This window comes from Echiichthys vipera (assembly GCF_963691815.1).
Source record: "Echiichthys vipera genome assembly, chromosome: 1".
Classification (NCBI taxonomy): Eukaryota; Metazoa; Chordata; class Actinopteri; order Perciformes; family Trachinidae; genus Echiichthys; species Echiichthys vipera.
In genome coordinates, this window is record NC_139826.1 from 40188290 (window position 1) to 40201881 (window position 13592).

Below are 13592 nucleotides of genomic sequence, written 5' to 3' on the forward strand. Positions count from 1 at the left end.
CTGAGGATAAAAGCGCGGCACAACCGCAGCCCCCAGAAACTCGAGCGTCATCGACCGAAACGTCCGACAGAAGAAGACGCCGCGCTGCTGATGCCTGCCAGTCGCCCGCCGTCACCTCTCTCCTCTCACTCGTGTTAACATCATTAACACATTCCTGTCTTCACCACACACACACACACACACACACACACACACGTCCCCCTGTGGTCTCTGCCTTTGTCATGTGCTAATGTGCACATATTTATGCAAACGTGAGCGTGTGTCCGGCCTTGTATGGGCCTACAAGCTTCCTGTGTGTGTGTGTGTGTGTGTGTGTGTGTGTGTGTGTGTGTGCGTGTGTGGCCGCAGCATCACCCCGCCTCACTCCCAGATGTCAAACCTGGCATTTACACGAGTCTCACTGCAGCTAATGGAGCGTCTCATTAGTGGAGGCAGAGGTGGAGGCTCCCGAGCTGCTTTAGCATTAGCGGCTAACGGACAGAGAGACGCTGCAGCTCAGTCAGTCAAGGACTCATCATGAGGGTTGGAGGAGGTGCAGTTTGTTTTCTGCAGGCTGAGTCACACGCAGGGAACAAGGGTTTTCATACCTGGCTCCGAAAGAATTGACTCACCGCTGCGTTGTCACTCCAACACCAGGAGTAGGTGCTCCCAAAACAGGAAGAAGAAGAAGACCGGCGCTGTGCATGACAGGACGCCGTCCCAGGTTTATAGCAGGCAGCGGTTTACTGAAGCTAACGTTAGTCCAAAAAATGTAGGTTTGGAGGGAACACTTGAAGGTACAGGAGTGTGTGTGTGTGTGTGTGTGTGTGTGTGTGTGTGTGTAAGAAAGAGATTAAATGGTTTGTTCCAGTTGACGTGCAGCTGATTGTGTGTGTGTGTGTGTGTGTGTGTGTGTGTGTGTGTGTGTGTGTGTGTGTGTGTGTGTGTGTGTGTGTGTGTGTGTGTGTGTGTGTGTGTGTGTGTGTGTGTGTGTGTGTGTGTGTGTGTGTGTGTGTGTGTGTGTGTGTGTGTGTGTGTGTGTGTGTGTGTGTGTGTGTGTGTGTGTGTGTGTGTGTGCGGTGTGTGAGCCCCTCAGAGGTGGACCCGGCCTGCTCAGGCCTGACCGACTCATTTCATCTCAACGACTGGCTGCTCCTGTTAATAGTGTCGATACTGATTTAACTCTGTGTGTGTGTGTGTGTGTGTGTGTGTGTGTGTGTGTGTGTGTGTGTGTGTGTGTGTGTGTGTGTGTGTGTGTGTGTGTGTGTGTGTGTGTGTGTGTGTGTGTGTGTGTGTGTGTGTGTGTGTGTGTGTGTGTGTGTGCGTGTGTGCGTGTGCGTGAGTGTGTGTGTGTGTGTGTGTGTGTGTGTGTGTCTTCTGAGTGACGGCGTGGTGACGGAGCAGATGACAGATGAGTGAAAGGAAACTGATTGCGATCAATGACGTAAGGAGAGCATCTGCCCTTTTCCCATGATTCATTGCTGCCCTGCTCGCCGTCACATCAGCGTCACATCAGCGTCACATCAGCGTCACATCAGCGTCACATCAGCGTCACATCAGCGTGACGGTTGTTACTGATTCTGTCTGATGAGACGCTGAGGACACTGAGGACGATGAGGTCTCACTCCTCTCACCAGACGCCTGAATGGGAAAAACCTGGCCACGCCGCCTGGAAGTTCCCCAGCAGCACCGGGGAGAGACGGAGGACGAGCTGAGGAGACCTGCGGAGGTCCCGTCCAGCCCGGTCTGGTCCTGTCTTGTCCGGACTTATCTGGACTTGTGTTTTCAAGTCCCTTCCTGTCTGGTCTTGTCTGGCTGGTCCTGTATTTTGAAGTCCGGTCTTGTCCGGTCTTGTCTGGCCCGGTCTGGTCCGGTCCGTTCTGGTCTGGTCTTATCTGGACTTGTATTTTCAAATCATGTCCCGTTCTTTGTGGGCCTTTCTGGTCCTTTATTTTCAAGTCCGGTCTTGTCCAGTCTTGTCTGGTCCTGTATCTTAAACTCCAGTCTTGTCCGGTCCATTGTGGTCCGGTCCTGTTTTTTAAAGTCAGGTCCTGTCTGTCCGGGTCCGGTCCCTTCTGGTCCGGTCCTGTCTGGTCCTGCCCAGTCCAGTCTTGGCTGGTCCTGTATTTTAAAGTCAGGTCTGGTCTGGTCCGTCCTGGTCCGGTCCTGCTATCTGCCCTTGATGCATTTTCTCTTCATTCCTGCTTTCTTCTTCTTTTCCTCCCTTTTCTATCCTTTCATTTCTGTTCCATTCCTTTCCTTCGCCTCTTTTCCTCCTTTCATTTCCTTTCTTTCATTTTTACTTCTGTTTCTATCGTTTCCATCTCTCTAATGTGTTCCTCTCATTTCCTTCCCCCTCTCCTCATCTCCTTTCCTTCTTCTATCCTTCCTTTCACTCATTTCTTTCCCTTTCTTTGCCCTTTTCCTCTCCTCCTTTCCTTCTTTTTCTGCTTTTCTGTTGTTTCTATTTCCCTCTTCCTTTCTTTTCTTGACCCTCTGTCTCCTCTTCTCTCTCTTCTAATGACACATCCTTTCCTTCCTGTTCTTTTCCTCTCCTCCCTCCTCCCTTCTTCCTCCGACCCGCTCTTCCTGTCGTTCCTCTGAATGGATTTGTGTTTCTGCATGTTCTGTCTCGTCTCATGAAGCGGTCCACTGCGGTCGTTTGATTGCGCCGCTGCCGCCTGACCGTGATTGGATACCGCGGCGGGCCTCATCAGCTCCCCCGCTCTCTCCCAGCATCGCTCCGGACGTCATAGCAACAGATGGCGGTTTGATTACGGAGCGGATGTTCCAATTTGCGGCCCCTCGTGCCCCTCGGCCCGGTATCGTGTTTCAATTAAATGGGGATTTGGACGCAGCGCGCTGTAACCCGAGTCAATCCTCGTAATTCATTAAGAGCAGCGATCACGCACGGAGGCGGTGACTGGAGGAGGATGCTGGCATGAATCCGGAGCTCAGAGCCCCTCAGTGGCATCAGCAGGGAGGGAAGCAGCACCTGCACGCCAGGGGCCGCACGCCAGGGGCCGCACGCCAGGGGCCGCACGCCGGTACGACTCGGCTGCAGAGGACAGATCACTGAGGCTGCGTTCACACTGCAGGTCCAAGTTTTCATACACACACACACACAGGAAGGGACATACGAGGCCGGACACACACTCACGTTTGCATAAATATTCAAGGGAGACGTGTGTGTGTGTGTGTGTGTGTGTGTGTGTGTGTGTGTGTGTGTGTGTGTGTGTGTGTGTGTGTGTGTGTGTGTGTGTGTGTGTGTGTGTGTGTGTGTGTGTGTGTGTGTGTGTGTGTGTGTGTGTGTGTGTGTGTGTGTGTGTGTGTGTGTGTGTGTGTGTGTGTGTGTGTGTGTGTGTGTGTGTGTGTGTGTGTGTGTGTGTGTGTGTGTGTGTGTGTGATTGTGAGTGTGCGTGTGGTGAAGACACGAGTGAGAGAAGAGAGGTGACGGCGGGCGACTGGCAGGCATCAGCAGCGCGGCGTCTTCGTCTGTCGGACGTTTTGGTCGATGACGCTCGAGTTTCTGGGGGCTGCGGTTGTGCCGCGCTTTTATCCTCAGTGCTTCCCTCACCTATGGTCATGAAAGCTGGGAAAACCACGTTAAACAAAATATGAATCATGGCAGAGTAGCTTTTAAATGTGTCTGTAGTGGGACTTTTTTCCACTCCTGGTTTGTCTTCAGTCTCATCGTTGCATGGCGACTGTGAGGCCGTAGTTACAGAACTTTGGTCTGCAGCGTTGCTCTTCAGTGAGTCAGTGAGTCAGTGAGTCAGTCAGTATGAAGGTGTGTCGCTCAGGTGACTCACTCCGAGTCACTGTCCGCTGGCAGATCTTCTCTGACGGGTCACCATCCATCTCCACCAGCTGTCTGACTTCACACTTGGCTTGGAATCATCGGCGCTTACGTGCGACGAAGGGAAACAAAACGTGGACGAATGACACCGGACCGGGCTCATCACTTCATCTGACCGCCCCGTGATTGATGCGTATGGAGTTGGACGTGATCGGTTTCTAAAAGTGTAGCGGTGAGCGACATCATCATCTCGCACTGATGCACTGAAAGCAGCAGCAGCGCCGTAGTGTCACGCTTCACTCACATTTATCAACCTGTACACAGGATGATTCCTCCAGACACTTCGTCCTGCTCTGTCATTTACTCTGTGGTCCAGGCATCATTGGAAACATCTGTCACAGCTGGAGAGAGCAGTAACTTTAGGGAAGTCACAGACGTCATCTTCAAGTGAACAAAGCACTGAAAGGAGCAACATGAGCACGTTGCACTTGTAGTAGTCTGGATGTGCAGCAGTGGTTTTGACCCTCGCCTTGCTGTTCTTCCACTCTCTGCGTGTAACTGTCCTCAGACCCCCTCGCTACAGGAAAGGGTGAGTTTGCAGACGCAGGACTAAAACGACTTGTGAACACACCTGGGACAAGTCCCGGCTCTGTCTCGCCAACCTGCATCCAGAGACTGTTTTGCAGGGACACAGACCTGCATCCAGAGCTGTTTTGCAGGGACACAGACCTGCATCCAGAGACTGTTTTGCAGGGACACAGACCTGCATCCAGAGCCTGTTTTGCAGGGACACAGACCTGCATCCAGAGCCTGTTTTGCAGGGACACAGACCTGCATCCAGAGCCTGTTTTGCAGGGACACGGACCTGCATCCAGAGACTGTTTTGCAGGGACTCAGACCTGCATCCAGAGCCTGTTTTGCAGGGACACAGACCTGCATCCAGAGCCTGTTTTGCAGGGACTCAGACCTGCATCCAGAGCCTGTTTTGCAGGGACTCAGACCTGCATCCAGAGCCTGTTTTGCAGGGACACAGACCTGCATCCAGAGACTGTTTTGCAGGGACACAGACCTGCATCCAGAGACTGTTTTGCAGGGACTCAGACCTGCATCCAGAGCCTGTTTTGCAGGGACTCAGACCTGCATCCAGAGACTGTTTTGCAGGGACTCAGATCTGCATCCAGAGCCTGTTTTGCAGGGACCTTTGTCTTCAGGCAAAGTCAATTAAACCTGAATTGAACTTTAACACATGCTTTTGCACCGTTTAAATAAATGTAAACTGTCTCGACACCGCTGACCTTTAATAGTGATAACAATGAACTTTAGTACAATTCATGCGACACAAACTGCTTCACATGTTCCAAAGAATCATAACATTTACAACAAAAACAAAACTATGCCAATAAATAATTGTAAAGGGCGGCGACCTCCAGCCCTGACCTTATGTCCCGCTTCATAAAGGACTCACTGCACTGCCTCTGGACGCTCACCATGAGAAACCATTCATTGTAGACACTCAGACACTGAGCATGAATCTGATATAGCTCCAATACATTAACATGTTATTATCAACGATTGCCTTATATCGATGTAAGAAGTCTCCCAGATTCAAAGCGCTCACTTCTTTTGCATAATTCATGACTTAACGTGATAAAAGCTGTTAATGCCTCTTTAATGACGGCGAGCACAGCTGGAAACACGGCTGCTAATGCCACTCAGCACAGAGGATGAGCCTGAGATAATTGAGGTGAGCGGTGAACGGTGATACAGGACGAGACAGGATTCAGAGGAGATCACAGTAACCCAGACGACACGTGCAGCCCGAGCAGGTGAGAATTAAAGAGCTGCGAGTTCATCCAGGAGGGTAAGAGCGTCTCCTTGAGACCTGAACGGAGGTGAGCCTTCGCTTATTTCACGTGCTGTACTCCAGCTGTGGACCCGCGACGTACGTTACCCCCCCCCCCCCCCCCCCCCCCGGCCTCCTCTCCTCACACTTTATTACCCCACATTAAAAAGCCATATGGGTCGTAATGGAGCTAATAACGCCAACGTCACCGCCTCACACAGGGGGCCAGATGACTGTTTACCCTGTACATGTGTTTCATTAGCCTCCGCCGTGCTTCACCGTGTGCGTGGGATTGTGTCTCAGTGATGTGCGGAGATGAAAACGAGAGTAATTAGACGTGATGGCAGGAGGATGAGCTTCACCTGCATCCGTCCCAGACGTTATGTGACGGTGCATCACCTGACAACGTAAAGTTTAATTTTACCTTTTATTTTAAAAAGGTTTGAAACAAGAGAGAACATAGAAAGAGAGTCACAATCATCTCATCTTCAGCCTCTTATCCAGGGTCGGGTCTCGGGGGCAGCAGCTCCAGCAGGGGACCCCAAACTTCCCTTTCCCGGGCCACATTAACCAGCTCTAACTGGGGATCCTGAGGCGTTCCCAGGCCAGTGTGGAGATCTAATCTCTCCACCTGGTCCTGGGTCTTCCCCGAGGCCTCCTCCCAGCTGGACGTGCCTGGAACACCTCCCTAGGGAGGCGCCCAGGGTTCATCCTTACCAGATGATCCTGAACCACCTCAACTGGCTCCTTTCAACGCAAAGGAGCAGCGGCTCTACTCCGAGTTCCTCACGGATGCTGAACTTCTCCCCCTCTCTCTAAGGGAGACTCCAGACCCCCTCCTGAGGAAACACATTTCACACGCTTGGACCTGGACCTGGTTCTTTGGGTCCTGACCCAGCTTTCATGATCACAGGTGAGGGTAGGAACCAGGACTGAGCGGTAGATCCAGAGCTTTGCCTTCCTCAGCTCTCTGTTCATCACAACGGTGCGGTAGAGCGACTGCAGCTCCGCCCCCGCTGCTCCGATTCTCCGGCCAAACTCACGCTCTTTCGTCCATCATTTTTCCAAAATGGCCTCCATTCACTTTGATTTCCTTTGAGTAGTGTTTTAGGAAAGGTGTCGAGCCAATTTGTGTAAGACAGAGCTTTAAAATAACTTTATATTCAATGAAATGAAATGTAACATGACCCAAAATATAATAATCAATCAATTAATCAGTGTGAAAATAACCTCAGCTAATGCTCCAGGCTCATTTTGAAGCTGTGTATCAGTATTATTGTATAAAATGAGGTTATCCTGCCTTCGTCTGCTCTTCTTCCTCTTCAGTTTAAGGCGCAACGATGAGAAAGTGCGACGGGCCGAAGATTAAAGCGAGTTCTATTTATTTCCCGCCAGCCACCGTCGCTCGCCGTGACAGACCTTTGAAGACGTGCGGCTTTGATGGGAATGAAATCTCATTTTGTGGCGTCTTCTGTCCGGCGCCTGTCCGCTCAGACCTGTCACATCGGCCCCGAGCGGGGACACCGGAGGAGGTCTCCGACGCTCTGAGAGGCGCGAGGACGAAATGAGCAATCAGAGAGCGGTGATTGACAGATAACGGATGGCGTTTGGGTGTTTCGCGGCTTAACCCTCCTGTTGTCCTCATTTTCTGTATACACCCTGTGTCCTCCGGGTCAAAATGACCCGTCTTCACTAAACCCCTAATATAAGCATTCATCATGCTCTGGGTCGTATTCCTCCCCATCTTCTTCTTCTGATACATCCTCCACTTCCTCTTCTGAATCACAGTCGTCTCGCTCTAGAGCCTCTTCAGCGTTGTAACGCACACTCACGGCTTCAGCACAGACAGAGTTCAGGGCCCTGTCGTCTGCAGCACCTTTATCATCTCTGCAGTCTGCGATAACACCTGTGTGTCGTTCACGTCTGCTACTGTCTCGTTCACGTCTGCTCCTCATTGATCTGAGACTGATCAAAGGCACAGCAGTCCGCGAGAAGACCCCATGATCTGTCTTGTTGCGTCTGCGACTGATTAAAACAACTAAACACTGAAACATTCAGTGGTTTGTAAATAACTCTGTGACCTTGATTTCAACTCTTTGTGCCTCCCGGGTCTTTTTGACCCCAGGACGACCTTTGTACCTTTTTCTGTACAGCTCACATGGAAATGTGAACAAAAGCAACATTTCACTTTTTCTACTGTGGGTGCCGATCTAGGAAAAGTCATAACATTTCAAGTTTAAAAAATATCGTTTAGGGGATTTTTTTTATTTTTTTTAACACAGTGGCGGGTCATTTTGACCTGAAGACAACAGGAGGGTTAAAGCCCCGCAGTGATGAGCCGGACATCGATAGGACGCGTCAGCAGAGGATTAGTTTGATTACCTGTGATATAGATCCTCTCCCTCATTGATTCTCTCAACAGAAACATGTAAAACTGCTCTGACATTTCCAACAAACTAACATCGATGTGTGGCTCATTGAACGGCCTCAAGGGACGGATTTAATTTACAGGTGCCGACAATCCCTCAGCCTCCGACATGAAACATCTGTGTCTTACTGAGAGCCGCACGGTCAGACTGAACGGACGTTTCACTGCATCAATGCAGCGCGATAATACGTATTCAGGCTGTCTTCACTGTTCCTACATACACCTACGACAAGTAACGCGCTGCAGAGCAAAGAAGGAAATCAAGTGACGTAGCATCAGAGCGCCAACATCCACGTATGGAGGAGGGTCCAAAATACAGGACTTTGACCAGGAGGACCAATGTCGCGAGCTGTAACGTACCGTCTTACAGTTTCCACTGACCTGAGACCAGCTGCTACTGTGAACGATGTTTCAGTTGTGTTTGGGGTTGAGCCGCCTGATAAACAGCAAAAGGTGCAGAGTTTTATGGATTTCTTTCAGAAAAATCGAAATGTATCCAGGTGAACCCGTGGGTGAGGAGGTTATAGAGAGAGGACGTGGTCAAAAGTACGAGTGCCGCAGAGAAGAGCGATAGACTGAGGAGGAGGAGGAGAAGCCTCTTCTCATGGGGTGCTGTAATGTGAGTGCAAATGGGCCTGAGCAAAGGGAGGGGGGACAATCACGCTAAAGCACGGCGAGGATCTCCTCGGTCGAGTGAGTGCGAGACACTTTCGATGCCGATCTTTACTTTTCACCATCTGAGGTTTACTTTCCTCCGCTGTTGGTTGACGCATAATACAAACGTCATCAACTGGGAACCAAACCTCCGTCATCGTGTTTGTGGAGACGTTTTCTCACAGAGAAAACATCTGAGTCTGCAGACGACCGTTTTTCTCTAAACTCTATCAAACTTCCTGTTTAACTCCAAATCTAAATGATGGTGTGAAGTTTAGAGTTGATTTAATGTTTTTAAACTAAGGTCTAACTTCTTCTCTTTGGAACCAAATCTAAAAAATACACGAATTTCCCGTTGCTTCTTCTTCTTGTGCGCGTGGGCGCGTAAGTGCCTGCGTGCGTGTGCGTGTGTGCGTGCGTGTGCGTGCATGCATGCATGGTGATGAAGGAACATAGTCGTTTTCTTATTTCATGTGATTTGTCGACAAAAAGGAAAAATACAGAATATCAACAGCTTTGTCAATATGTTGTGTTCATGAATCTTTTAAATCCATATGATGTTTTTTTATGATGTTTTTGTCTTTTACAGAACAGGAAAATGAGAAAATACTCAGAAGCTTTTATTTATTAAAGTCACACTGGAGTCAAACTATTTTCACTTGTCTTCATGTGCCATAGACCGTATATACATATATGAGTGTATTTGTTGGGGACTATTTTTAGTGGTGGATAATCCACATTTGGTGCTTGTGTGTGTGTGTGTCTGTATGTCTGTCTATACAGTATATATATATTGTCATATTCACATTATGATAATTGAGGCACGAGTGTGTTACAGCAGAAGTGTCTTCACATGAAATACACCATCGAGCTTTAGTCCAGAGGTTAAACGTTTGAGTTTTTGTTTCAGCGAGCATCGAACACCATGAGTGTGAAACCTTCTTACAGCTGCCTCATGAGATTAATGTTATGTTTGTGTGTGTGTGTGCGTGTGCGTGCGTGCGTGCGTGTTTGTGCGTGCGTGCGTGCGTGCGTGCGTGCGTGCGTGCGTGCGTGCGTGTGTGCGTGTTACTGAAACAGGCCTGTGGTTTGAGTCTGAGGAGGACTGAGTGTTTCCAGGTTTGAGCTCCTTCATGTCTCCTGTGTAAGTCCAGAGGTTAAACGTGTGTGTGTGTGTGTGTGTGTGTGTGTGTGTGTGTGTGCGTGTGTGTGTGTGTGTGTGTGTGTGTGTGTGTGTGTGCGTGTCTCTTGTGTAACTCCTTCTCTGTTTCCTGTGTTCGTCTCCTGCAGGTGGAGCGGGAGATCGCCATCCTGAAGCTCATCGAGCACCCCCACGTTTTAAAGCTGCACGACGTCTATGAAAACAAGAAGTACCTGTAAGTCCCTTCACTCTGAGAGCAGCTGCAGCAGCAACACTCAAGATAATGATCTTTAAAAGACACAGGTTTCAAACACAGGAAAGGAGTTGGATACTTATATATTTAGTGTTCAGAGCTTTAAGTAAGATTTACATCTCAAGCATCACTGGTGACTCACTAGACGTGTCTGTAAAAGTGGTAGAAGAAGAACATCGTATAACTTCCTGCTTTGCTACTGAACACAAACGTACGTCGTCACCAAACCTCTGCAGCAGCATGAGAAGAACGTGGCTAACAGTGATTAGCTCGGGGCAGCACGGTGAAGGCATTCAAAGGTCTTTTTTAACCACTAATGCTGCTGAAAATAACAGCAAACCTCTGCAGCAGCATGAGAAGAGTCCCTACACACACAACAAAGCATCATCAGCGTAGTTAGTGAAGCCAGAGTTTATTAAAAGAGGGTTTTAAAGACTTACCTACTGGCCCCTGTACCAGCTCCTCTCATAGTAAAGTCCATTACAGTGGAAGGAGCCCATTGGTGCTTTGTTGTGTGTGTAGGGACTCTTCTCATGCTGCTGCAGAGGTTTGCTGTTATTTTCAGCAGCATTAGTGGTTAAAAAAGACCTTTGAATGCCTTCACCGTGCTGCCCCGAGCTAATCACTGTTAGCCACGTCCGGCTGTTAGCGACTCTCCTGGATTTCTACGTTAATAGTTGTTACAAATAAAAACTGTCTTGATGGTTTATTTTATGTCGTTTATTTCTAAGTGCCAAAAAGACCATGGGATGATTTTGCGCCTGAATTACACTTTAAGATAATTAAAGAATAATTTATGAGTAAAATGCACATCAAATGTTATGAAAACGACCAAATCTCCACCTCCGCATCACACCAACGTGAACCTTTCACCGCCATTGTTTGAAATGTCCGCGCATGGTCCCTCCTTCTTTTTTCTATGTCCCAACAGGCGCACAGGAAATGACCTCAGAACCGCCGTAGGCCTCGTGTTCGTACACGTGCGCACGCTCGTGCTCGTACATGTGCAAACGTGCTTTACTAAAGCCCACCTCTCCCAAACGGGCCGTGGACGGTCAGCTGTTCGCAGTTATGCGCGGAGGGGTTGCACTCACACTGCTCAAACGCACCAGGCTTTAGCCAAAAAACCTGTTGTGGCCCGGTGCGGAAGGACTGTGTGACAGTTTTGCCCTAAGAGCTTACAAACAACGAGTCTTAAAGATATGAAAATGACAGATCGATTGTGTTTCCATTTTGAAATTTAGAGTTTCTTCTAGTCAGACATGTTAGTAATACGGTACAGACGTCCTTTTACCTGAGAGGAGGTAACTCTGAATTTCAAAATGAAAATAATGTCTAAATGAAACTTTCACGTGTACTGGCGCACCTCGTCTCCGTGCAGCGGGGGTTTTATTAAAGCATGACATGTTTTATCGGCCCCCCTCGCTCCGACCCTCCTCCTGCGAGCATGTAGCTTTAATGTATACCCGTGTTTTATTGTATACATTAATCTGCTGCATGTGGCCGCCGTGCTCCAGTGGCACGGCTTAATGCGCTGTTCAATAATTGATAAAGGCACCGCTGTCGAACGGAGCGGGAGTTTGTTTTCTTAATGCTGCGAGGACAGGGACGGATGGTCATCACGGACGCAAACAGTTTGCAGTTGGGGAAAAAAATGTTTTCCCCCTCGCAAATCACACGGCAACACGTTTCTAATTTAAACAGCTCTGGCAGGTAAACGCTCGAGCAGATCCCTTAATCTGCTCGTAAATCAGTCCGCGGGGACGGCGGGCTGCAGGAGGAGCGGCTCCCTCCACGCACAGCCAGGATCAGGGACGAGACGAATGAACACGAGAGATAAAACATTTGAAAGCGAGACACACGAACCGACACGGGTCGGCCGGGGATTTACACAGGATTTACACTAAGCATCAGTGTGCGGTGGTAACTTCGGCACGACGTCGCCAAACACCCCCGTGCTTTACGACTCAGTTGTTTCCTTAATGCCCTTTTTCATTCTGAGGAGATTTGGGCGTCCAGGTTTTACGTCCTCCTACCTCACTGGAGTTTTCCCCTTTAGGAGACTCTCTACGTTTCTCTTTTTATTCCTCTGCACTTATCTGACAGCAGCGGTTCAGATAAGGGCGCCCTCCCACTGTGCGTCCGTCCCGTGCCCCGTGCTTTAGGGTCCTTGTCCCCCCCCTCCAGGCCCGTTTGTACTCACACTACCTGGGCCTCGGAGAATGCTTCTTGCTGCCTATACGTCATCACGCCGTAACACGTCACACGCATTGATGACATCATGGCGATGCGTGGCTTTGTTTCCAGATCTTTCCGTAGACCTCAGAGTTTTTGTGCGTCTTGTCGACTGTCTTTTCATATTTTAATATAAGGCCTTAAGAAGGAGGGACCATGCGAGGACATTTCAAACAATGGCGGTGAAAGGTTCACGTTGGTGTGATGCGGAGGTGGAGTGTTTACTGCAGATTTGGTCGATAAAAAGATTCAAAAACAGTCGACAAGACGCACAAAAACTCCGAGGTCTACGGAAAGATCTGGAAACAAAGCCACGCATCGCCATGACGTCATCAATGCGTGTGACGTGTTACGGCGTGATGACGTATAGGCAGCAAGAAGCATTCTCCGAGGCCCAGGTAGTGTGAGTACAAACGGGCCTGGAGGGGGGGGACAAGGACCCTAAAGCACGGGGCACGGGACGGAGGAACAGTGGGAGGGCGCCCTTGAAAACGTTTGGAAAGGGTCTGAAAAAAGCTTCTCAAAGGTTCTCGAGTCCTTCTTTCCCTGACTGCTGTGTTTCCCCATCTTCTTTTGCAGGTACCTGGTGTTGGAGCACGTGTCGGGGGGCGAGCTGTTTGACTACCTGGTGAAGAAGGGCCGGCTAACGCCCAAAGAGGCCAGAAAGTTCTTCCGACAGATCATCTCGGCCCTGGACTTCTGCCACAGCCACTCCATATGGTTGGTTAGCTTCACACTCAGATCAGGGGGCAGATCTCTGATACGCTGATAATGTTTCAGTCAGGAGGTCGGCTTCAGGAGACACATGCAGGGAAAGACAGACAGAGGGAGACACATGCAGGGAAAGACGGACAGAGGGAGACACATGCAGGGAAAGACGGACAGAGGGAGACACATGCAGGGAAAGACGGACAGAGGGAGACACATGCGGGGAAAGACGGACAGAGGGAGACACATGCAGGGAAAGACGGACAGAGGGAGACACATGCAGGGAAAGACGGACAGAGGGAGACACATGCAGGGAAAGACGGACAGAGGGAGACACATGCAGGGAAAGATGGACAGAGGGAGACACATGCAGGGAAAGACGGACAGAGGGAGGCACATGCAGGGAAAGACGGACAGAGGGAGACACATGCAGGGAAAGACGGACAGAGGGAGACACATGCAGGGAAAGACAGACAGAGGGAGACACATGCAGGGAAAGATGGACAGAGGGAGACACATGCAGGGAAAGACAGACAGAGGGAGACACATGCA

General features: G+C 49.8%; 1 protein-coding gene across 2 annotated transcripts in view; it reads left to right on the plus strand.

Annotated features, from left to right (window-relative positions):
• LOC310950790 (serine/threonine-protein kinase BRSK2-like) overlaps nucleotides 1-13592 on the plus strand; it is a gene marked incomplete at both ends in the record, with an annotated part of 149547 nt that overhangs the window by 83612 nt on the left and 52343 nt on the right. For both annotated transcript variants that reach the window (XM_083918783.1, XM_083918784.1), the window contains 2 exons: nucleotides 9994-10079; nucleotides 12912-13052. In XM_083918783.1, the coding sequence (XP_083774909.1) occupies nucleotides 9994-10079; nucleotides 12912-13052 (227 nt within the window). The remainder of the gene's footprint in view (nucleotides 1-9993; nucleotides 10080-12911; nucleotides 13053-13592) is intronic.